This window comes from Myodes glareolus, chromosome 12 (genome assembly GCF_982192425.1).
Source record: "Myodes glareolus chromosome 12, mMyoGla1.1, whole genome shotgun sequence".
Taxonomy (NCBI): Eukaryota; Metazoa; Chordata; class Mammalia; order Rodentia; family Cricetidae; genus Myodes; species Myodes glareolus.
In genome coordinates, this window is record NC_142037.1 from 12,830,126 (window position 1) to 12,856,352 (window position 26,227).

At 48.6% G+C, this 26,227-nt stretch overlaps 1 protein-coding gene across 3 annotated transcripts in view; it reads right to left on the minus strand.

Moving 5' to 3' along the window:
* Positions 1 to 26,227, minus strand: part of Samd4a (sterile alpha motif domain containing 4A) — a 214,672-nt gene that overhangs the window by 16,223 nt on the left and 172,222 nt on the right. For all 3 annotated transcript variants that reach the window (XM_087911988.1, XM_087911987.1, XM_087911989.1), the window contains 6 exons: positions 24,466 to 24,575; positions 22,125 to 22,211; positions 14,368 to 14,686; positions 10,748 to 10,833; positions 5,218 to 5,336; positions 1,055 to 1,256 (listed from right to left, as the gene is read on the minus strand). In XM_087911988.1, the coding sequence (XP_087768114.1) occupies positions 1,055 to 1,256; positions 5,218 to 5,336; positions 10,748 to 10,833; positions 14,368 to 14,686; positions 22,125 to 22,211; positions 24,466 to 24,575 (923 nt within the window). The remainder of the gene's footprint in view (positions 1 to 1,054; positions 1,257 to 5,217; positions 5,337 to 10,747; positions 10,834 to 14,367; positions 14,687 to 22,124; positions 22,212 to 24,465; positions 24,576 to 26,227) is intronic.

The following is a 26,227-nucleotide window of genomic DNA, read 5'->3' on the forward strand; positions in this document are numbered from 1 at the left end:
CCGGGCCTTGCTTTAAGCTCAGCTTACCCTGACCTTCCATTCTCTCTCACTATCTCCAAAAGTCTTTTTAACCCATTTGTTGTTTTTTCTTTTAAAAGGGGAATGAGGTGGGGGCTGTCTCAGAAAAGCTTGTAGCAAAGAGTGTAATGAGTTTAGAGCTCTCGTTGGATTTTTCTTTACCAGAGTCCTCAGTTTACTCCACATTGAGGAGAAAAGATGACTCAGTGCTGGCAGCAGGCCTGCTCTGTGCATGTTCTGTGGCCACGGAGGTAAGCTCTCCTAGACCTGGTCAGGGGGCTCTTCAGGCAAGCCCGTCCCTTTGGGAGGGAATGCCACCAGCGTCTCCTGGTGCAACCTTTCTGTTCTGAAGTCACCCTCTCTCGTGAGAACCCAACCCTCACACCTACTTGTATGTCCCCTGTCCTAAGATCACCCTCCATAGCCCCACGGGGCCAAGGGAACATTGGGGAAAGGCAGCACTGGGCTCATGGGGCAGAGAGGTCATTGCCAATCTCACAGCAAGTTGTAGCCTCTCAAACTTAATCCTGTGGACTTTCCATTGCAGCTGGGACTGCGGCAAAACAGCTATTTGTCACATTAAAAAAAAATAAAGTCAAAGAAAGCTTATTCAATGCCAAGGTCTTCCAGAACCTCGACCTGGAAGGTGGTGAAGTATGTCGGAAGGTGGTGAGGTATGTCGGAAGGTGGTGAGGTATGTCGGAAGGTGGTGAGGTATGTCGGAAGGTGGTGAGGTATGTCGGGGTGGGTAAAGAGCAAACAGAAATAGCCGCTGCATGACTATCTCTGAGGGTCCCTGAGATTAACGTGGCACTAGACTTCCCAAGCACTGCCGCCATGGGTTACTCAGTTCCCTGGGTAACCACACAAACAAGTGCCGGTTACCTGGGAGGCATGGGCTCAACCAACCCCCTCAGTTTAGATCCCCTGGGGGGTGGGCATCGGTTTCCATTTTGGAGATTATCTGGGTTGGGGTCACCCTAAATCCCAGACCCCGAGTTTGGTCAACCTCCCTGATCCCCAGAACAGAACCAACCTGTCTTCCTTGTTTCATGACGGTGGGGTTGGCAGCGGTGTGGCGCTGGTTGGAGCTAACAAATCCACTGGTGCCCAAGAGACCAAGGCGAGCAGAAGGGACATTCCGAGAGGCAATCTGGTACTGTCGTGGGTTCCGCCTGCCCATGCCGCCGCCCACAGAGCTGGCTGTCGGGAGAGAGTTGGACTGCCCAAAGCCACGACTGTGAAAAGAAAGGATCCAGAGCCTCAGGCAAGCTCCACGCGACACAGCCCAGGGTACCAGGAACCTCCATGGGGCTGACAGTTAAGAGGTCTTGGGGGGGGTGTGTGTGTCAATAATGGTCTAGATTAAAACTGCATCTAGTATCTAGAAGCAACGGTACATGCTAGATGTTGTAGCTCACACACTACTCCTAACCCACGAGACAGCCCTTACAGCTAGGAAAGTCAGAAAGCTTGAGAATTTTGCGATTGCAATACATCCAGAAGGGGGCAGCACCCAAATACGAGCCCAGAAGGGAAACCCATGTATTCTCTCCTGCCTTCTCTCATTCTGGTCTTGTCCAACCTGTGGGTCTGCGCACGGCACGAGGGCATGGTGCCTTTCAAGACGTGTGTCTTCCGCAGCCTCCTATGTCCCAAGTCAAGGAGTCAACTTTTTCCACAGTAAATGCTGGGTTGAAAGTGGGCGAAAGTGAATGAATGAGCCGTGATGCTTCTCCAAAGGAGTGGCCAGTGTGTGTGTGTGTGTGGGGAGGGCTGACTCCAGCCCTGAGAGCAGGGGCATGAGATGGCAAGAGCTCTGGACCTAGGACAGTCCCCAAGCCCTTCCTGCAGGACGAGCCTCAAGCTGCAAAGGCTCTGCTCTTCGGACCCACGCAGGGGAATGCTCCCAGTGGGTCGGATGAGCTCAGCAGAAAAGCATCATCTCGTCCACCAATCCCAGGTTCTGGGAGGCTTCAAGGAATGGGCACATTCTTTCCAAGGGAGTCAGTTAGCTTTATTAGGGAGGGTGGCGTGGACATGCGTTGCAAGCAATGACCACTAGGTGGAGCAGAGTTGCTCGGTTGCTAAACTGGGGAGTTTTCGCCAAGCTTGTGAGGAGACTGCAGATGCTTCATCGAGCCAGAGGCAATCCACGGGGATGGGGCCTTCACAATACTCACTTCCTAAACCTAAACCCGAGATGGTTGCGCGTGAATGTGGGGGAGATGGTGTCTGTGACAGCAGTGCAAAGGCTCTCAGACTTCCTAAATTTCCTAGGCAGAGAAGGGGTCAGGAAAGAAATCCAGGAAGTCTGTCTTCTTCCAGGCTTTCGAGGCCAAGAAGAGTGTTCCAGATTTCATTCAGAAGAGAAGTCACTCTTGGATTGGGTTCTTGGTCTTTATCTCATTGTCTCTTCCCCCATCCCCCTCAAAAGTGTCAGGTTTTTAAATTGAAAATTAGGGGGAGGAGAGCTAAAGGATTTCACACAGCGCCCCCCCCCCCCCCCGCGCGCTTTGGAGGGGAGACAGTGAAGTAAATGGAAAAAGTGCGAGCAAGGGGGGATTTTGGGTTCTCAGCTCTAGGAACTCTAAGGTCCTTTGGCTTCTGAAGTCAGAATCTGGGCCACCTGGTGCAGAGATTATCAATATTCTGCTAAGATTCCCCCACACCCCTTATTTAGTGTGAATAGATTTTTCTCACTTCCCTTTTTGGCTGGATTTTTAAAAAGTTATTTCATATGCAAAACAGTAGTAGGTGAGTGTCACTAAAATGACTTGCTCTTCCACGAAAGCAATACTGTAGCTTTTATTATTATTATTATTATTATTATTATTATTATTATTATTTTGAGACAGAGGCTCACTATGTAGCACAAGCTGGCCTCAAACTCTTGACTTTCTGCCACCCAAGTGCTGGGACTACCTAGGGACAGACCTGGTTCAAGCGCTGCAGGCTGTCAGGGACAGTCTGTCAGGGGCAGTTGCTGGAGAAATGGAGAACTTAGAGACCCCTAAGAGTTGGAACTCAGCAGTTTGGGGGAGGGGAAAGTGTTACCCCTCAGGGGGCATGTCCTCATAAGGTTATTTTTACAGAGCCAGGTTTGCTGAGAGTTGCTGCTGCCGACAGCTGGAGTGAACTCTTAGGTCACTTATGACCACTCCACTTAAGGCAATAATTTTGTTTACTGAGAAAGAACAAAGAACAAACTAAGTTCTCCACTCTTGTGCCTCCGCTCTGAGCGTCTAGGCCTTGCCTTCTCTGCTGTTCTGAGCCTAACTGATTTCCTTTCCTTGGGATACACGAAAGTCTTTGATAAAAATAACATTAATAAGAAGCAATTAATTTGAGATTTGTGAGATAATTTAAGCAGGGGCTTGCCTGCAGTTGCTTTTGTATGGGAGAAACAGTTTTTCAAAACAAATTAACAGTGTAAAAATATCCCAGAGGTAATGTGTAGAGCAGGCTGAGTTTCACGGATTTGGCATCATCCTTCTGAACATCCATAATTGGTGAATGAATTCATTTTTATCTAGTTGATAAAAGAGGCCCCTGAGAACTCCGACCTGGCAGGCCTCAGGCTGACCCTGACCAGGGGTGCTGGTGGCAATAGGGAGAAGCTGAGCTCTGTCCATGTTCCTCGGTCAGCGCAGCACTCCGCTGCGGATCAAGGATACACAGGCAAACAGTGCCACGCCTGCGTTAGTGATGAGAGGAGCAAAGCACGTAAGTCGTCTCTTCAGCTCCTCCTTCAGAATGGTTTCCTCCAGGACTGGGCTCTGCAGGGTACTGCCACAGGGCCTGGAGTCTCCTCATCTGGGAAACAGAGCACTGCCTGTAGAAGCAGACGGCTTGGCAGCAGCACAAGGCATTGGAGGAGCAGGCCCGGCCGAGCATCCGGGTCACTGAGCAGCCTTGGAGCAGGAGTGATCTGGCAGACCCCAAGGGCCGGCGGCTGGTGAGCTGGCAGTAGTATTAATTCGCAGGCACATCCTTTCTGTGCATAAGTCTGAGACCAGGACAGCCGCCTGGCTCTGCAGTGGCTGGAAGGGCTCATCTGGGGCCCAGCACTGGCTAGCTTGATCCAAATCCTGGGTGCCTCTGCCTCTCAATTCATCTGTAAACTGAGGTTAATAATAGCCGTTCTACTTTATAGGGTTGTTGTGAGAACAGAATGAATTCATATGTCTTTTCATGCTCAGATACCACCGGGCACGTGCTAAAGAAACATTTGCTTAGTAAATAACAGTGTCGTGTGGTGGAAGGTGACTGCACCTTAATTTTTAGGCAAATCCGTCCTGAACACGTTTCACACACTCCAGTTGGCCCTAGTTCCTTTAAGTGATCAGGTGTACTTGTGCAGATGAGTGCCCCCTAAATTTAACAACTTAACTTCTGTATGTGTACTGAGAAATGAATTCAGAGCCTGTTAGGTGCAGTGAAGAAACGAATATTTGTATTTTTATGTTTGAAAATTAACACAAAATGGTGATTCTCTCTAGGATAGTGGCATGGTCGCTCTTATTTCCAAATCCTCCCTGTCACTGCTCCTGTGTGAGCCACCCCTCTTTCACCCTTCATTTCTATGGCAAACTTTCCCTTCACATCACATCTCCCGTGCACCTGGTTTCTCACCTTACAGTCATATTAAGGTAACATGCTCTGATGTGTGACCAGGCTTATTTTTAACTGCATCCGGGAGGCTGAGCTACTATGAACATCAAGAATGGTGCCGCCCACTATTAGACTGCAGCTCAGACCAAAATAGACGAGTGTTGGGCTCTTCACCCTGCCGCCAACTATAATTAGCCTGTCTGCAGCTAGGAGGGAGACAAGCATTACACGTCCACTTACGGTGCGGATAGAAGAACCCACTCAGGTCTTCTCAGAGCCCCACTTTGTGGTTCGACCTCCCATGCCTTGCTACATTCACTGAATCATGAGCTCACGCTTCTAGGCAAATACCAGTATTCTGACTGTGGAAATGGAGTTACGGATGCCCAAACTCGGCTCTTCCTCTGGGAATGTCCCTCCTAACAGCCTTTCTGCCACCACAGCCTGTTTAGGCGATGTGGTTGTGATTTGGGTATCCTCATGAACGAGGGGCAAGGACCTGCCATGTTCCCGCCTGGACCCGAGGCAGGCAGTGAGGCACCAGGGAACCACCATGCCTTACAAAAGAACAAAATCCCAACGTACTTTCTTTGCTGTCGATATCCTGATATGTCTAGAAGGGTTTTCCGAGGGAAAGACCGAAAGAGCTTCTGCACCTGCTGTTTCCATGACAACAGTCTTTTTTTCTGTGTCTCTGTAAATGCCTGCAAAAACAGACAGGACTTTTAAATGGTTGATGCAGCCTGGCACTAGAGGGAAAACATACAATTAATAAAGGAAAACGCCAGTGTCTCCACAGTACCTCTCCCCCCACCTGTTTCCAACCTGGTCCAAACAGCAGTCGGCTTACATTGGAGCCATCTGTGCTGAAGATTCCCGCTCTTTGACATTGGGAGCACCTGGCTCAGGCATTAAGCTCTTGACAACCTTGTTTTCTGGCTGCATATCTGGAAGACCCCTGCCTGCCTTCCCGTCCAATGACTCCTTCCTGGACCCTATTTGTTAACCAAGGATGAGCTGCAAAATTGATTAGGTAGTCTGGCTTTGCAGACTCCCTGCATTTTCATAATCAATGGGAATTCTAATCCACTCCAAAAATCAATTGACTTGATGGTGTATGGTCACTCTGGAGTGGTCTTCAGGGCTTTAGAGGATGACCACATTTGGTGTTTGGGGGCTTTTCTCCTGAGAGTTCTAACTAAACAGCCTTGTGCAGTGTATAAAACACCAGCACACCAGTCCTAACCTGAACTTTGCCTATAGCTGAGGGAAGACCGTAGGCCTGGTGACTTCTTGAGTCTTTTTAGTAAAATTTGGAGTGTAGGGAGACATTTTGCCTGTTGTCCATAATACAAGTCTACCTCATCTTTACCACACAGCCCACATCTATATTGCTTATAGCAAGCAGCACAAATCTCTATCACTTTCCCTGTGATGGTCTTTGCGCTCACCATAGTCCAGCGTCCCAAGTCTCGAATGTAGGGACTCTCAAATTCAAGTATATTAAAATCGCCCAAGCAACTGTAGTTTGTAGGTGATAGGGTCCTCTATGATACCCCAAAGCATGACTGAATGAATAATCTAGAAGGTTTCCAGAAAACAGCTTATAGAAAGTACCCTGGTAACTGTGCAGGTAGAGCATTGTGTACGCACAGTGTCCCAGAAGGATCCCATGTCATAGATGAGTCCCCTGCTAAGTTCCAGATCTGAGACTTGGAATGTAGAGTGGGGAAACTATTTGGTTGGATTGGTTAGCATTAGGAGTGACAGAGAACACTCCCAAGGGTTTTGACAATAAGCCATGGAATCCTATAAGTAGTCATAAAATATCACTTAGAGGAACAGACTACGTGCTTGCTTTCTATAAAGGAAGCAGGTTTCTTGAAGATTGAAGAAAAGAATGATGACTTAATTTTCCCCTGAGAATGCTTAATCTTTCAGGGATTGTAAACCCCAGAGACCTCTGAGTGTAGAAGTGAAAGGATTCCACTCAGCTGTGGAAACGCTATCTTCAGCATACAGAGCCCTTTCTGGGTGACCTCAGCCAATGCCGCTGAGGATTTTCAAGGAGGTTTGCCCAACTCAAGGCCACAATAAGTCCCGGTAGTTGTGTGGCTGAGGCTCTGATGGAAGGTGAGCATGTGGCTCTCCTCCATGATAGTAAGGTCTCTGTGACTGTGTGGCAGAGGCTCTGATGGAAGGTGAGCATGTGGCTCTCCTCCATGATAGTAAGGTCTCTGTGATTGTGTGGCAGAGGCTCTGATGGAAGGTGAGCGTGTGACTCTCCTCATAGTCCACCTCATTTGCTGGTGATGATCATCGACTGCCCATTGGTGCACAGATGCTAGACTCAAGGCTGATACTGCTGCTTCATTAATAAAGGCAGGAAATGGGCTCTCTGATTTTGTTAGCTTAACCGGCTGAATGCAGGGAACACAAAATACAGCTTCGCTGGCCAAGACGACTTGGGGAGGGAGGTTCACCCCAGTGAGTCTTAGGAAGGCAGATGGGTAGAACTCAAACACGTGAACACGTTCATGTAAGTCCGTTCACCAAAGACTCAGTGCTTTCTGGAAATGCGGGTGACACTCACACCAAAGAGCGATGAACTTCATCGGGAGTGGATACTAAAGATGTGATTAAGCAAACAGTTCCGCACATGCTTCTTCCTAACGCCTTAACCAGGTGGCTTCGGTCACACAGATGCACCCTGCAGGGTGGTCCATGTAAGTTCCTCAGTGATGACTTCAGTAGCCCTGATAGCCCTCACAGCCCAAATCAAATGGTTTCATTGTCTTAGAACCACAAAACCCAGTTGCGCTGGAGCTTGAAGAACAATTGAGTGTCCAAGTCACAAAGGAGTATGAGGCTAGATGCCTTCCCAAGGATCACATTATGTTGATGACATCTCTCCTGGTGGCACATAGCATCTAAGTAGATACGGTGTGGGCAGCCTCATCCCAGGACATCACCACACCCTTTGAGGTACCAAGTGAGCAACTCTTCACCTGCTTTCGGGGGGCTCTGAAAATGGAGTGCTAGCTCCACAAGGTAGCACCCCCTTGTAAGGAACCTGTTAATGGTGCTGTCTCCTCATACCCTCCTCCCCTGGCAGCTCAATACCCAAGAATCAGTCAGGCAAGGAAGATTCCCAGCCTGCAGACTTGAGAGGACAGCTCAAGTCCTCTGCCCATGGCAGGCCCAGGCCAACTGTCTGGAAAGAGATGGCCACTCTGAGTCCTGTACTTTACCACTGGGTGAAAAGTCTCAACAGGAAAAAGAGCCCACGACTGCAACACCACCTCACTACAGTGGAGCCAGGAAGTGTAGTCTGCCGACTCGGGAAGCGTAGTCTGAGGACTTAGGAATCAAAGCGAATTGGCACCAGAGGGAAAAGGCAGACCTTCCCTGTTCTTGCCTTTACATTAAGCATGTGGGCACTGTCAGAAAGGAAAAAGGGGGGTGGGGGAGAAAAAACCACAAGGCAGGGTTGCCAGGGAGGGCACAAGGGTTGGGAGAAGGGCCAGGGTGGCACTCCAGGGCCAGGTTAGACCAATCCGGAGGCGTGTGTGCAGTTCCATGGAGGCAGCTAGACTCATTATTTGGTCTGAGTAACACGGGCTGAGGTGCAAAGCACCATTTCTCCTCAACTTTAGAGGCCTCAGTGCTGAGAGTGGACACAGGGAAGAAGGACAAGTCCCCAGTTTGCTTTTACACAGCCTAGCTCTTCTCCTGACCCACTTACCCGGTCCACCCACAAATGTCCTCCTTCAGGCGGAGCATGGAATTCACCTGAGCACCCATTTGTGTCAGCAGAAGTTGTGTCTTTTCTCTTAAAGATTTTTTAATTTTTAATTATGTGTAAGTGTATGTGTGTGTGCACGTGCGCGCGAGTGTGTGCCGGGGGAATCTGCATGTTAGCACTACACATTAGTGTGGGTGCCCATGGAGGCCAGGAGAGGGTGTGAGATCCTCTGGAATGGGAATTACAGGTAATTGTGAACTGCCTAATGTGAGTATTGGGAACCCAGCTCAGATCCACTGTTCTTAAACACTGAGCCATCTCTCCTGCTTCAGAAGTCTCTAGCACAGTGCTAGGACTGGACTTCTGGTCTACCACAGTGCTAGGACTGGACTTCTGGTCTACCAGAGTGCTAGGGCTGGACTTCTGGTTTACCACAGTGTTAGAGCTGGACTTCTGGTCTCAGCTTTGAGACAGTCCTTTCTGCTGCTTGATAGGAAGTGCCCCAGGTTCCAGTTCACCACTTTGAGTTCTGAAGCATGGAAGGGAACCTCACCAGAGGTCTTATCATCATGTATAATGAATGAAACAATGACATTATACTGTCTAATGTCACCCATAGGCTCATGTGTTTGATTGAACTTTTGGTGCCAGCTGTGATGCTGCTTTGGAACGTTGTAGAACCTTTATGAAGCGTGATCTCCTTGGTTCAAATGAGAGCTGGGGGACAGGCTTTATGGGTCACAGACCCATGCCAGTTTTCACCCAACTTGCCTCTGCTTCCTGGTGTAGTACTGAGATAGAAACGAGGCGTCTCAGGCTCCTCACCTCCACCAACAGAAGCTGCTCGTACCTCACATACTTTTCCCATGTGAGAAATAAAGTCTGGAAGTGTTTTTCTTCAGGAGTTTGATCACAGGAAGAGAAAAGTAACTTGTACACCTATTTTCCATTTATTTTCCCTAGCACCCTCATGTCATAAGCCTCTTAGGCCAGTGGCTGTGCCTAGCTGCTTCCTAAAAGTGCACAGAATTCTTGCCTTCTCTTTTTTCTGTCTTTTTTTTTCAAGACAGAAACAAGCATAAGATCAGAATTGCAAGAAGCAAAGGGTTAGTTGGGGCCCACAGGGTATAGTCTTGTCTCTTCCTGAAGGAAGGCCTTCCGTATGGGCCTCAGTCATTGTCAGTCAGGCCTTGGTGGCTCTGGAGTTATTAGAGAAATTGTTGTTTTTGTTCAGCTAAAACTCTAGGACTTTGGACTAATTCTTTCAGAGGCTGCCGTGCCTGAGTGCACAGCCTAGACAGCTGACTGCAGTGCCCACAGTGGCAGAGGGTTCTGGCCGGGTCAAGGGCTCCAGGAGTCCATGCTGCCTATAAAGGTACTATTAAGATGAGAGTCTGAGAGGGCAGAGGGTGACTGGCTAGGCTGGAACCCCAGGAGAACGTGAAGTCGATATGATGGTTGGGCAGCATCAGACCACAAGAAGGAAGGCTCTAAAAATAGCAAGAGATACTTGTGCCCACGGAGATTGAGTGTGAAGGCAGCATGAAGCCAGGCCTCTATGCTGGGCATCTATGATCCTGAGGCCCATTGAACCTCTTGTAGAACTTGTAGGTTCTGACCACCTACAAGTGAATGTGAGGGGCTCCAGTCATCTCGTCCTCACATCAAACTCCAACAAAAGACTTCACTACCCTAGTTATCTGGCCCGAGATTTCCCCTAATCTAGGTTTTGCATCTGTCACTCTTGGAGGCAGGGCACACACAGAACCAATGACTGCTTGGGGCTGAGTCCCAGCTGCCTTTCCCTGCGTATTGCTGAGGAATTGCTACGGTCCTGCTCACAGCCAGGATTCGTCCAGGCTTTTACATGAAGGCAGAGTCTGTACCCTACCTTCCTCAATCTCCTTCCAAAGGTCAACGGCAAATACAGCCCCTCTAACCACCACAAACCCAGACAGCCCCAGCGGTCGTCAGGATCTGCCCTGGCCACTTTCTTTTGTGTGTTTCCCTCATTAAAAGACACAGTGTGCGATCCCACAGTGGGAAGAAGGCTCTACGCTGTGAAGCTGGGCAGCAGGGCTGGAGTTAGTCACCCCAGGCATGGTCACTTATTCTTCTGGAGTTTGAAGTTCTTCCCAGGCACCCCCAGACACCCCGGTGTTCTCTGTCTGGTGAGTTCTGATGCCGCAAGAACACACATGCATTGTTTTAGTCAGAGGTGGCCACCGCCGAGTTCTGTTGAAGTTGTTACTAATGGCCACGCACTTGTCAAGAATCAAGTTGCTGCAGACCCAAATGATCGCATCATGGAAACACTGACAAACCTCTCTAAGCAAGGAGTGAAACAAGTTTCAGTGAGTTGCTACTCACCTCGTGAACGAGACACTTGTCTAAGAGCTGTAGATAGGAACTTATATTTTCCTCATCGGGTCTGGAGACCAGGAGCTGTGTGCACACTGTGGATTAAGAAAAGATGAATCAGAACAATTCATACCGCTCCAGCTTCGGGGCCCTGCCTCTTTCAGGACCAAGGCCTTCTGAGGAACGCATGCCCGTGCCATTACGTAAGGCTCACAGAAAACACAGGAGGCTCGTCATTCCACTGAAGTCAAACACTCAGTTGCCATGGGAGCCCTCACCCCGGGAACCCCTTGGGTTTGTTCTTGTCATACCATTCTATATTAAGCCCTCAGATACAGGCCTGAAGACAGACACTCTGGGAGAAGAAACAGAGGTCTCAGGCTCTGCTTTTGTAGGTGCTTCTGAGTGATGGAACTTCAAAAGCCTCTGAGCCCTCTGCCACAGTGGGAGAGCAATCCCATTTTATGAATGAGCCACACAGCCCTCCCCAGGTGGGAAGGCAGTGGTGTTCGTGTGTAGAAGGAGGAGGCTGGTGCCACATTGTGGCTGTGAAGCATGTAGGTGTGCATGCAGCAGAATAAACCTGCCACTCAGTCGTTTGCAAGGTTATTTCCTCATGCAATACACACATTCATCCACACACGCCTTCACCTACACACTCAAGCCTGTGCCAGCAAAGACGGGGCAGCGTTCATCTGTGGGTAGAGGACACAGATATACTAGATTTCTTTCTTTTCTCTTCCTTCATTTTATTTCATTGAATTGGTTTTTCAGTGGGGTTTCTCTGTATAGCTCTGGCTATCCTGGAACTCGCTTTGTAGATCTGAGGCCTCAACCTCAGAGATCCACCTTTGCCTTCCAAGTGTCAGGATTAAAAGCATGTGTTACCACACCTGGCAATGTACTAGGTTTCTTAGGGTTCATGGCCCACTCTGCCCTTGCCATAAAGGCCACCTGCAAAAGTAGTGTCAGAGAGTTGGGTATCTGTCAATCAAAGCACATGGAGCTTGAAAGCCAGGGATCAGATCTCACCCCTTTCCCAGCCCAACCATCCCGACACAGATCTGCACCAATTCTGTGTCACTACACACAGGCTTTCAGAACAACAGTGTGTGCAACAGAAACGGAAGCAGTCTCAAGGGCTGCCCATGGGGGAGCTTCTTAAAGAACTTGGGATTTAGATACACAGTGAGACACCGTGCAACCTTAAAAAAAGAGCGGGGCTTTTTATAGTGACAGAAATAAGCAAATATGTAATGTTTATGGAAATCCTACCAAGCTTCAGAAGAGAATCTTAAAGCCTGTGTAAGAATGGGTGATTATAGGCCTGGAGAGATGGCTCAGTGGTTAAGAGTTCTGACTGCTCTTCTTCTTCCAGAGGTCCTGAGTTCAGTTCCTAGCAACCGCATGGTGGCTCACAACCATCAGTAATAAGATCTGGCACCTTCTTCTGGTCTGCAGGCACACATGCAGACAGAACATTGTGTTCACAATAAATAAATCTTTTAAAAAAAGAACGGATGGACACACACATACACACACACACACACACACACACACACACACATGCGCGCGTATGATGCTAAAGGTTCTGCAAGGACAACCCCACATTCAACAGGAGCCACCGCTTGAGATATCACAGATTGGCTGTTTAATATATGGTGTATGCTGAGTGTCAGGTGGCTTCTCACACAGTAGTTACAATGTCAGCTGAGGTTGCGTGAGGAGTACCATCTCCTAGAGCTGAGCCCCACAGTGATCCCCTGTACACAGGGATAGGAGGATAGGGCTCGCTCAAGTAAATTTGCTGTGCAGGTCTTTCCCGGAACCCACCAGAGCTGAGAGACAGGAAGGTTGAAAAGGCCTGCTCTGGCCACCAGCTCATCCCCAGCCCAGAGTTTAAAGGACTTAGGTCTCCTTAGAAGAGTTGTACCAGAGGCGGCGGGGGGGGGGGGGGTCCGTTTATCTACAAGGCCCAGGGATCCACTTCTGTGGGTGAAAAGTGTGTGTGGGGGTCCCTCTTTACTTAAAGGAAAGTGCTGGCATCCACCACATGTTTTTTCAATAATGAGAATGTTTTGTGAAGGATCTCAGAAGCCCACTTCCATAGCTGTGGCGGGAAAGGCCTAACCGCAGGGAAAGCAGAGGGTAGCGCAGGCAGGAAGGGTGGTGTGACCCACAGGGCCCACTTAGCTCTGTCCTGCCCTGAGGAGGCCACAGTCTGGCCAGGACTACCATGCACAGGTCCAGCTCCAGGCTGTGTGAATCAGTGCCAGCATTCATCTCCCGCACCACGGTGCTTACCAGGTGCCCATCATCCGGCAGTCTCTGCGTACCCTGTGGCTATTAAAAGTAGCCCGATGGCACTCGGTTAATGGGGTTCACAGTCAGGCAAACAGATGGCTGCAGTGTAAGTGTCAACTGAGCTAAGATGAGGAGACTAAGGGGCTGTGAGGGTGGGAGAAGGGCACCTCGTGCAGCCCAGAGGCCCGGTAGACTGCCTCAGGCATGGGAAGGCTCTGCTGGCCTTCAGAGGATGAGGAAGGAGAGCCAAGGTGAAGGAAATGGAGGATGGGAAGGAGTGTTTTGGCCAAAGCTGTCACACAGATGTGCAGGTTGTGTATGGCTAAACTGAGGAGCGAGACCACAGTCCTGCATTCACTCAGAACGGGTTCTTAGTGTCTCCTTCAGGCCAGCAGGGCCCTGGCTCCAGACACAGGGAGCCTATGTGCATCACCGGGGAGCGAGTCAGAGAACAGACTTCTGGGAGCTCAGCCGCAGAGGCTGCTGAAGTATGGAATGGAGGTGATGAGAGCAGCTGCCAAGTGAGCCCTTGCGTTTGGGCGCTACCAATGACGCAAAGGGGAGCATCGTATGGAATTCAGCCATGCTCCGTCTCCTGAAAACCATGGGGCTGGAAGGTGGAGAAGCTGAGGGTTTCAAATCCCTAACTCACTCATTTTGGATTCCTTTTCTGTGAAATGTGGTATTTGGGGTTCACCTAAGTCACCTAGGAGAACCACGGGTATACTGGCCTCTGGTACACAGGAATTATCATGTAACCCCAAGCCAACCATCTAAGGCCACCAGAGCATCCTGTGAGGTGGATGAAAGGGGAAGGGAGGATGTAAACCCAGGAGGCAGAATAAAACAGCTTTGTACTAAGAGTTGTCCAAGGCACAACCGCTCTCTGACTGAATTACCAGGTGACGGGGAAGCCCCAGGCCTGGGGACTCGGTAGGTTGTGCCCCTGGGCTCTGGACCCAAGCTCTGGGGCTTTACCAATTCCCAGCCACTGCTGCTTTGGGGAAGGGGTCAGTGAGGGTTTTGTATCCCGAAGCATCTTTTTCCGTGTCTGTTCCACCTTCTTCCTTGAAGGTTCAAGGCCCAATAGGTGCCATACTGTATGTCTAGAGAGGTCCACAGGCTGGAGCTGAGACCGCCCATAGGAAAACCCCGTTTCCTCTAGTGTGTGTGTGTGTGTGTGTGTGTGTGTGTGTGTGTGTGTGTGTGTGGTGGGGGGGGGTTAATGCTGCTTACGGGGACAGAAAGCTCTTTTAGCTCCCCCAGCCCTGTCCCATCCCCCAGGACTCTTGGTTTTGGCTAGGGCTCCCTAGAGAGAACAGTACCTTTCCCCATGACTCGGGTGAACTGCCCGGGGAGGTCCCCCTCCGGCAGAGGGGCAACAGCCAGCTCCCCATCGCAGCTGCTGAGCTGGGGTGGTTGCAGCCCCCCACTGGCGCCGGCTGAAGCACTGGCGGTGATGCTGTTGGCTACCACGGCACCATCTTTGCCGTCGGTGCTGGGGTTCTCCGGGCCCATCAGCGAAGACTCGTGGCGGCGTGCCTCCGGAGTGGTACTGGGAGAGCTGTAGGCCTTGATGGGAGTCAGAATCATCTGATGCAGCTCCTGGAGGGGGATGCGCAGGCTGCCCCCTTCGATGATGTCCTGGGTTAGAGAGGGGAGGGGACAGAAGTGAGTTCAGGGCTGCTGACCCCCTCCAGGCCTTCATCTCTACTCTCTGCTCCCAGAGAACGTGTAGTTGTATGTGATATGCGTGTATCTAAGTGCACATCTGTAATCCCACTGTTGGTGAGAGACAGGCTCCCTAAATATCTGACCTAGCAGAACCAGTTAGCTCCGGGCTCAGTGAAAGGTCCCATTTAAAAAAAAAATGAATAAAATAGAAGCCGGGCGGTGGTGGCCCACGCCTTTAATCCAGCACTCGGCAGGCAGAGGCAGGCGGATCTCTGTGAGTTCGAGGCCAACCTGGTCTACAAGAGCTAGTGCCAGGACAGGCTCCAAAGCTACAGAGAAACCCTGTCTTGAAAAACCAAAAGAAAAAAAAATGAATAAAACAGAGTGAGGAAGACACCTGATGTCAACTATCAACCTCTGCCCCCCCTGTGCACGTGCGCGCACGCGCACGCGCGCGCACACACACACACACACACACACACACGACTTTAGTACATATCCATGCATACACCACAAACATTGGCTACTTTATGCAAACATTTCTATATTCTGGGCATTACTTATTAGAAGAAGAAATGAAAGTGGGTTCTGGTAGGGATGACGGGATTTGGACAAGTCCAGGTGGCTTGGGTACTGGCTGGGTCATCCTGGTGTGAAGGGTAGGAAGACCCCTCATCACCATGTAGCTCCCAGTGCTTATCAGTTTGATTGGTTCTCTTCGGGACCCAGGAAGGACACTGCTGACCAGGGCCCTGACTACAAACAAAGCACTTACTGTCCTGAGAGCCCAGATTAACAAGAATGTGATTTAAAAAGCTTGACACACAAAAACCCAAAGCATTTCTAAAATCCTCTTGTGCCAAGAAAAATGGCTCGATGGTGTCAATGAATGCAGACTTGAGGAACGAGAGCACTTCTGACCCCAACCTCTCCAGTCGGTGGACCGGACAAAGGAAAGCTGACGGGGACAGGCGTGGGGTGCTCCTCAGCTCTGAAAGACAGCAGACACTGGCAAGCCAAACTCTTTCACTGGTGGAAGGCTGCTCTTTGGGTGGGCTGTGTGTGTAGAAATGAGGCGAGACTTGTCATTTGGTCTAGTTACCACAAGTTTTACTTCTGAAGGAAGTGAAATTCTAATGAGCTACTAGAAATATCCTAACCCTGCTCAGAGACAAGGATAGTAAATTGAAGAGAAAGCCTACCCACCTCTACTGCTCAACTCTTAGATTTTGGAAATGTGGCTCTGTAAAGGGGAAACAGGTGAGGCAAGCCAGGGGTCACATATGATCTTGCCATGATGCCCCAGTGGCCAGTCACCCAGGTTAGCAAATGTGTCTGAGACACTGTCGATTGCCACAGAAAGTCGAGCTCTTTCTGGCTGTGCCACATGGCTCTGCACTTCATGGCATGCGTGGGAGATTTTGGTTACACTAAGTGCTAAACTGATGCAGATACACCCTAACTTTAGCTCCTATGTTCATCTTCTGCAGGGGCGGGGAAGCAACAAAAAACAAGAAACAAAAGCATGAGAAACTAAGAAGATGGCTCAGTTGGTAAAGTGGCTGGTTTTGTAACCTAAAGACCTGTGTGCAATCCCCAGAACTTACATAAAAAAAATAAATAAAATTGATTACTAATTTTCTGTTAAATCACCATACTGATTTCCACAGTGGTTGATAAAGAAAATGTGGCACATTTACACAATGGAGCACTACTCAGCGGTAAAAAACAGTGACATCTTTAAACTTGCAGGCAAATGGATGGAATTAGAAAAAACCATCCTGAGTGAGGTAACCCAGACCCAGAAGGACAAATACAATATGTACTTACTCAAAAGTGGATACCAGACATAAAACAAATGACCAGTCTACAGTCCACAACCCCAGAGAATCTAGAACCCTCTTCTAGAAGCAGATGGAAGCAGATGCAGAGATCCATAACTAACCACTGGGCTGAGCTCCTGAAACACAATCCGAGTAAGGGAGGAGCAATTATATGAACAAAGGGGTCAAGACCATGATGAAGAAACCGTAGAAACAGCTGACCTGATCTAGTGGGAGATCACTGACTCTGGACTAACTGGGGAACCTGCACAGAACTGAACTAGGCTCTCTAAATACAAGTGTCAGTGGTGTGACCTGGGCAGTATATAGGGCCACTGGCCGTGAAACTAGGATCTAATGTGTGAATTGACTTTGTGGAGCCCATTCTCTATGGAGAGAGATCTTGCTCAGCCTAGGCAAGGTGAGGGTGGGGTGGGGGAAGAGGCTGATCCTCCCTTGATGAGGTCATGGGACAGACCTAGGTGATTTCCCCAGGGGAGGCCTTACCCTCACTTTTGAGTGAATGGGGTATGGGGTTGGGGGGAAAGTTGGGGGAGAGGGAGAAGAGGTGGGAGGGGGAGCTGGGATTGGTATGTAAAAAAAAGTGTAGGGAAAGACACAAAGGACAGCCTTGAGGAGCCATCGGGAATTACAGAGAACCAGCTGGAGAGATGGCTCAATGGTTAAATACAGTAAAATGGCTTCTTTATTAAAAAAAAAAAAGCAAGGTGTGGTAGTGTGTGCTCGTGATCCCAGACCTCAGGTGACAGGGACAGAAGCCAGGTGTGGTAGTGCACGCTCATGATCCCAGACCTCAGGTGACAGAGACAGGTGGGTCCTTATGGCTCATTGGCCAGCTAACGTAGCCTATTCCGTGAGTTGTAGACAGTGACAGACCCTGTCTCAATAAACTGTGACCATCAGGTTACATTCCTGATCTCAGCTGAGTGTCCACAGTGAGCAGCAAGCCAGGAGGCAATCGGAAGGGAACTCGATCTAGTGTTCTCCTTTAGCTGTGGGAATTAATTTTCCACATTGACAAGTCTCTATTGATCCTTCCTGCCTCAAATGTAATCCTACATTATAAATACAAAGGCAAAATGAAGCTGTCCAATGACCCTGCCTTAAAGCTGCCCAGCAAGGACTTATCTGAAAGCAGGTGACAGGAAGTCAGGCCCATCGGGGGGCACTTCCGAGGAGATATTTCAGGGGACAAATGGGAAGGAAATTATAGTAACATCAGCCTAGCACTGGCTTTCAAGGCTTTGGAAGGGTGTTGGTTTGGCGCCTTTCCTGAGCATGGTAAAAAAAAGGTATAAACCGTCTGAAAGAGAGCTTGGGGGCAGCCACAGTGCTCCTGAACATGTCCCTGGCCCCATCCTTCCCTCCAGGTGGTGATAATTTGAAGGTTTCATAACATGTAGGGTTCCTGTTTCTACTTAAATCTGTGCCCTCTCTTCCTCCATCCACCAGCCAGCAGCTGAGCTGGAGAGCAGCTAGGCACTAGGCACTGTGCTACATGGGAATATAAAGGTAAGTCCTCATCCCTACCCTGAGAGACTCAACATTCCTAAGACTTCGATGGCAAGATGGCATGCGGACAGGAGCTCGGGGACAGAAGGGGTGGTGCGTGATTAATGAAAGCTCAGATACAGAAACTGGGGTTCAACCTGAAGACCAGAAAAGCAAAACAGCCAGCCACTGGCTCTTACCTCAACCTCAGTCAGACGGAAATGGTGATCCTGCCTCCAGGAAACCTCAGAATGAGACTGAGACCAAGAGCTGTCTCCTCCTGTTTTAGAATCCTCTCTAGTTGTGGGATTAAGGGCGTGCACAACCACCACACTTCTATGGCAAGCTAGTGTGGCTCCTGGGATTAAAGGTATGTGTCATTGCTGCCTGGTCTGTAAGGCTGGCCAGTGTGACTGCTTTACTTTTCTGATCCTCAGGCAAGCTTTATTTATTAACATACAAATGAAATACCATTACAAATGGGCTTGCTGGTTTTCGAGTTCACAGTCTCTCTCCTCTGTCCTCTGTCTCCTCTCTCTCTCCTCTCTCTCTCTCTCTCTCTCTCTCTCTCTCTCTCTCTCTCTCCCTCTCGCTGTTTGTCTCCCCTCTCCCCCTACCCTTGTGTGTGTTTTGCATCACTGGACAAGACAAGCAAATCCATGAGATACCAAGAGATGAAGAGGAGGTGATTTTGCAGTGAATCGACTCGCTAGGGCAGGTGCACTCCTCTGAGTTCCATTTTCTCAAAAGAGGCCTCTGTCCTGAATGCCTTGTGAGGAGACTGTGGGGCCAGATCAATGGTGTGCACAAAACCTCCCTTGGCTGGATCCACCAAAGGTGCCTTGCTAGTAAAAGGCATTGTTACCTGGAGATATTTATCACACAATGCTATTGAGTTGAGCTACTGTTGCTCTGCAGTAGCTGCTAAAAGCAGGGTCACAGATGTAACCTCAAAAGGCCAAGGTCTGGAATGTCTGAAGAAAAGGCATAGACATCTAGAGAAGCAGTTTTCCTTCTCTGAGCAGGAATCAACAGAACGTGTGTGTGTGTGTGTGCGTGCGTGTGTGTGTGTGTGTGTGTGTGTGAAGCCCACAACCCTGCGCTGATGCGTCACCACACAGCCATACTCCTGATGCCAGGTTCAGGCTTTCTGCTCTGGATCTCTAACATTCTCCAGAAATCTCCTCTCCACAGCCGCAGTGCCAGCCGATTGCCAGTGCAGAGACGATGCCCAGTCTTTACAGTCTACGACACATTCACGGAACTTGCTGGGATTCTTTCTCCCTCCCTGGTCCCTCGAGGCAGGGCTCTCAGCTCAGCCTCTGTTAACACAGGTCCTCTCTGATGGCACTCCTTCAGCCCTTGTCACTCAGACACGCTCTTGGGGACACTCACTTACACACAGTTCACCCACAGTTGGGTCATTCCTGGCCTGCCATGCCTAGGCCTCAAATTTGCTTTCTGGCCATTTCCGCTTTGGTGTCTCACAGGTGCTGGAGCAAACTCAACCCCCTTCCTCCTCAGGCCCCCAGTAAGTCCTATGGTTCTGTTCCCAAATGACACTTCATCTGACCCAAACCAAGTGGGGCGGTGGTGGTGGCATACGCCTTTAATCCCAGCACTATGGAGCAGAGGCAGGCGGATCTCTGTGAGTTCAAGGCCAGCCTGGTCTACAAGAGCTAGTGCCAGGACAGGATCCAAAGCTACAGAGAAATCCTGTCTCGAAAAACTAAAAACCAAAAATCAAACCAAACCAAAACCATCTGACACAAACCTTTTAAAAATTTCTGGGCTCCCTTCACGTGAGTTCTCCATTTCCACCATTTTTGTCTGTGCTGCAGGGGTCCACAAGACCCCAACAGCATCTGGCATCTACCAAGGTGTTTACAGAAAAGTTCTCTCTCTGCCCTCAATGATGACACAAATCACCCTGGGTTGTGAGCTCAGCAGCTACCATATCTTTTTGTCTCAGTGCACATTCCAAGATACCCAGGGGCAGGAAACATGTACCACTCACAGTTACCCTGCAAGGATGAGCGAAGTGTGTCCAAATATCTGCTTAGCAAGCATTCGGTAACTGAATGGAAGGGCTTGGAATATGCAGCCAGCAGCTTCTACTGATTATGAACTAGCTATGGGCGGGGTCCCAGCTATCTCCTTAGAAATGTGGGTTCTATGTGAGGTAAGAATGCCAGAGGCAGGCAGCGGTGGTGACATTTCCAACAGCGTCATCAGCCAGGGTTGTGAGAATGCCTCAGCTGAGTCCCTGAGCCCCCAGCAGTGGCAGGTGATGGAGAGTTCCCTGCCTTTAACAGCAGGAATGTTTCGTGGGCTTCAAGGGAGAGAGTCACGACTCAGCCCACAAGGGTGTGTGCTCCTAGAGGGACGGCCCAGCGCTCAGGCTACCAGCACACCCTGTGTTAGCTTACTGCGGTCACCTGACAGGCACGGCTTTCCAGTCTCCGGGAAGGCAAAGTGAATGAACTTGCTTTCCTCTTGCTCAGCTGCAGTCAGGGTACATTTGGCATCTTTTTTATCTTCTCTACTCCAGGAGATCACGGAGGAAGCATTTTTGTATAGTCAATGTAATTCTAGATATAACTCTAGGGCACAGAATATCACTGACTTAACTAATCCCAAGTCAAAGGAACATGACCCCTTTAACACACACACACACACACACACACACACACACACACGATACATGGATGTCAGCTCAAGGGTGAAGGCAAGAGAGAGCTCTGTTTCTGCATTCACAGAAGCTATTAATGAATTCCTAAAGGATGTTCCAGAAATGAGAGGGAACAGGCTTACAATTTAATCTTCATTCAAAACACTTTGTGTAGTTTCCAATGGACAATGAGTAAATTGGCTTTTTGAATGTTCTCCAAAAAGAGAACAGTTTCTTAGATTAAAAATAGCCATAATCACTCCGTTAGACAAGCTGCTTGGCAGAGAAGTTAGCATAACATTAAGAACAACACCCAAACCTCAGGTTTAGGTTGAGAGCTTACATGTAATGTCTAATTCCCTTTGTTTAAGAGCACGCTTTAATCAGGGATGTGCAGGTGAGTAGTTCCTACCTATCTGCCCGTGAAGGGATTTTAAAAAGAAATTTCCTGATGCATTTTCGTATGTCTGTTCTTCAAATATAAATGATATGTCTCTTGGTACATACTAAATGCAACTTAACATGCTATACATAGTATCAAGCACACACATATCTTTGTGAATAGCTTTTTAAAAGATTCTCACTCCATTAAAACACTTGCTTTAGGAACTTGCAGGAGCCCTGTCTTGTCCCTTCCCAAAGGCTTCCTGGGTTTGCTAAGAGATTCACAATCTACACTTGTGCTCAGCTACTGGGACGCCAGGCATCCAAAACCTGCTCAACTCCAGAACAAACAGGCAACATCACAAACAAGGAACTTTTGCTAGTCCCCAGGCATCTTTCTGAGGAAACTGAGCACAGAAAGGAACTTAGAGCCCGTGAGTCACTCATCACCCCAGCGTGGTGTCGGGGTTCACGGTTGCAGATTGCTGTTGGTGTTGCACTGTTTCGTGGTGGTTCCTGGCTGAGTCATGGAGATGTCCCCTGCTAGTAAGTTGAAGTCTGAAGCCAACTCTAGCTGTGTCAAGACTTTCGACCCCCTCCCCACTGGATCCTAAAGTCTACCTGCTAATGTTTGCCACCCCTGGGTGGCTTTCTCTAACCCAGATGCTCGGGGTAGACAGCTGGAACAGGCACAGGAGCATTTCCTGGGCCGCTCTGTCCGAGCCAGGCCTTGCTGTGTGTAGGGTATCTCAGCATTCTCTATGGTGGCCTACAAGAAGGAGGTGATGGGCCCATGGAGGGAGCATTAGTTTCACTTCACCCAAGGCAAGGCGTGGTAGGTCACTAGCAGCTTGGACCCAGAGGGATTGGTACACACAACATCAGGATCTAAGGAAACATGAATAACCAGGAAATCACACGGACTCTAAGACCTAATAAATTGCACCCTAGGCTGAGTCTCTTTACTCTGTTCCCATGAAGAAGGTGAAAATGTCCCCTGGGCTAATTGCTCACTTACCCTTTCCAAAGACTTCAGGAGATTTTGTCTTTCTTTGAGCTTCTGAATACTGATTACAATTTTGTGTCTTGCGCCTTTGGTAACATTCTGTAATTAAATGCAAAAAAATATATTGGAACATCTCATTTTCAAGAATCAGCCTAGAGACTCTCAGGGGCTATGCATTACTTTGCCTTTTTTGTTCCTACATGTTCACAGACTGGCCAATATGCGTTTCTTCTTGTTGATATCACTGTCCTAAACCTCTCCTGACTCTTCTACTGACTCCGTCTGGCTTGACCATGGCCTTTGAGACAGAGAGGTGTAGAACGGCTGATTATCCCATGAAACATGAGATTTTTCCCCCATCTTAAATTATATATATATTATTATATAAATTATATATGTGTATCATATATTATCATATATAAATTTTATAAATATATATATTAGTTCAGAGACCCCTGTCCTCGGGTGGGGCTACTTCAGTCCCTCTTGGTTTCCCTGGAGGCCCCCTTGGTCTTGGCGTGCTCAAGGCCTTCCTGTAGCTGCGTATCCGTTGAAGCCGTGAAGTTCCCGTGTTGCCCGTGTGCAGCCCGTGTGCACCAGCACACAGGGAATTCCTGTAAATTTGCAACCTTCCTTTTCCTTTCCTTTTTAAGAAAAGTGGAATTCATTTCACTCCAGATAACTCTGCAGAGTGGTGGACGTTATTTTAAACTGGCTGCAGCAGTAGGTGAGAGGATTTCATCAGAGCCTTGTGATGGTCGAGTCTGTACATTTCTCAGTACAGGATCCTTTTTCTAACCAGGTCTCCAAGGCACATTTCTGGGGAGTCTCTGTTCTGGTGCCACCATTCCAAAATCCTCTTAACCAGGAAGGAGACAGTGGCACTCTTAACCAAGAGTGACAGTGGCGTCTCGTCTGGAAACACTGGGGGTGTATTTCTGTTTAGCTGTAATTTTCAGGTCAAAATGAATTCAATTATTTTGAAAAGTTGGTGTCAGGCTCTAGTATTGCCCTCTATGTCTATTCTTTCTTTCTTCTCTCTCTCTCTCTCTCTCTCTCTCTGAACAACTGATGACTTAGATTCTCTCTCAGCTTTGACCTAAACACAAATTGCTCTTTGAAATAGTTCCCATCAGCCTCTGGGATCTCAGGCAGCAGCTGAGATCCAAGAAGTGGTGGGAGAAATGTTAGGAAGCTGACACTGGTGCTTTTCACTCTCTGAGAATGTTCAGTGACTTCAGGCTTTGTCTGGTGCTCAATACTGGTATTTTGCCGGGCCTGTGGAGGGGGAATGGAGGGTACCGAATAAGAGGAAAGCCAATGTCGGCAGGGAGGCATGCGACTGGCCAGGCCATGCCCACATGCCACAATCTCTTTTTCCTGCAGGAGAAATATCAACTCATTTAGAGCACTGTTTTCTTCAAATCATTGCTCAAAGGAAGCTGGGGTCAGTTTGAGACACACAAACAGCATTTTCAACAAGAGAGACAAAAGCATCCATTAGCTCTGTTGGCTAGAGCCTGGCATGGCAGAAACATTCCTAGTTTCAGGGGTACTGTTGCCTGGTCTTTGGCATTCACACTTGGGAAATTCTGCCCTTTTAGGACTTTAGAAGGGAGTAAATTCTGATACATGGATATCTCATTCCCAGTCATTGTCCCATACTATTTGAGCTGATTAGAAGGAAATATTTTAAGCGATTCACTCCGATCTCAACTAAGACCAGCAGGATAAATTTTGGAAAAGTGTCATGGAGTGAGTGCTGCTCTCCAGACCTCCCAACTGTCGTGGAGTGTGTGCTGCTCTTCCGACTGTGATCATGGAGTGTGCACTGCTCTCCTGACTGTGATCATGGAGTGTGCGCTGCTCTCCCGACTGTCGTGGAGTCTGTGCTGCTCTCCTGACTGGTCCAGTTTGTGGATATGTGAGCAGATTGGATAAACAGACAAGGAATCTGTCCCTGTGCAAACAACTCCTGGCTTGGTAGAAGGGCGAAAAGAGCTAGGGAGCAATGTTCTTTGAAACATCGAGGCAATGTCACTTCTAGGCAGTGCCACAGGTTCTTTCTTAGCACCCAGAACTTTTCCAGTATACTTGGATCTGTCTTTTCCTAACGTGCTCTCCCGTCCACTGGCCCGTTGAGTGCCTGCTGATCTTTGTCTTCCACTGAGCTGTCAAGGCAAGAACTTAGGCTTACTTATCATGGGGTCCTGGTGCTAGCTGGATCTTGGCAGGTCCTAGATCCAGACGAGCTACTGAGTGGCTAGGTAAGTTATGAGTCTAAACAAGTTCTGTTTGGGGCAAAACCTCAAGATCTTGTCTCAGGGAAGGGTCCCCTCGAGTGTGCACGCACCTGAGCCTCCAGCTGACACTCAGTCAGGGCCATCATCTCCTCGTACGTCATCTGCGAGAACAGAGCAGCGTATTTGTGCAGGCGGAGGCTTTTCAACCAAGCCGGAACATCTGTGGTGCAAGAGATGGGGAGGGAAATGAAGGGAACAAGAAGAGGTGACAAAAGATGGGAGACAAAGGGGTGTCAAAAGGTGACAAAAGGGGGAGAGGGTGATGGTCAGAGGAAAGAAAAAAGAAAAAAAGTTATTACTTCATTTAGGCAGCAAATGATGCCTCAGAAAGCTTTGGGCTGACCTGACAACCCCACTGGGTCCCTTTATTCTACCTCAGAACAGGCATTGCTAACTTGGCAGTTAAGCATTTCAGGACAAACAGGAATTCCATATATATGGACAGTTTTTTAATGTAGACTCTTCCAGAATACCTTTAACGTTATCAAAGGAGTTCATCATAATAAAAACTGAAATGCAAAGGGCACTGTCTTAGTTGGGTTGGTTTAGTGCTGTCTCGGGAGGAACTGACTTCGAACACAGAAAACAGACACAACAGTCTATTCCTCCAAGACACTTTCTCTTTTTCTTGGCTTTCTTTTTTGGAGGCTCAGCACAAATCTCCACACGCTATATCAGCCTCTTCTAGAAGCAGGAAGTATATGTAAGAGTTGCATCCCATAAATGCCCTCCCTGATGCTTCCTCGGCCTCCTTAGTCCTCCCCTCCCGGGGGGATAAAGGGCATCCTTGACTACCAGCATTGCCATTGTTGGGGGAGAGCTGCTAGTCACTTTTCCAAGCTTTGGGATGCATTTGAATGTGTCTTTGATGACTTCTTTTCATACCAACCCAAGATACATCACAACACCAAGAATCCAAATGCGACCTGGACCACAGAATGATGGACATTCCAAGGCACAACTGAAGCAAATCTCAAGTACAGTGTTTTAGAATTAAGAAAATCTCTGGAGGGAAAAGCCGCTGAGTCACTGTTTTGCTAATTACAACTGAAATAAATCATTTGCCCAAAGACTCTCAAGTCAGAATTTTTGAGCTGAGATGGTCTTCAAACTGTTTCCGGAATTGTCTTTCCCTACTCCTGCTCACTGTACAGATGGCAACATTTGTGCCGTTAAATCTAGATCACAGAGTAAGAATATGGTCAAGAGGGGACTAGAACCTAGGTCTCTGAGTATCAGCCCTTTCCTACACTGTACCAGATCCTCACAAGGGCTACAGAGACCCCCAGCAGGAAATTAAGTAAACAGAGATTGCAAGTCCTCCGAGAGTCTAAGGCCCTGGGTGAGTGCCATTCATGCTGTCTATGAGGTCTTATTGTAGAATATTATTTTAAGAGGTGTTACGTTTGTGCACAACATGGAATATTTGTTTAATGAGGCAAAGATGTGCTGCATGCATCCTTTTATGTGGCATTTGTTTAAATTTGTGACGCTGCATTACTTTGCCTGTCTAAAACACCTGATTGGGCTAATAAAGAGCTGACTGGCCAAGAGCGAGGCAGGAGAAAGGATAGGCAGGGTTGGCAGGCAGAGAGAATAAACAGAAGAAAAAGAAAGAAGAAAGATCATGGAGCAAGCAAAGGAGGGGGACTCAAGGGACCGGCCACCCAGCCACACAGCAAGCCTTGGAGTAAGAAGTAAGGAACGGTATACAGAAATAGAGAAAGATAAAAGCCCAGAAGGAAAAGATAGACAGGGTAATTTAAGAAAAGTTGGCAAGAAACAAGTCAAACTAAGGCTAGATATTCATTA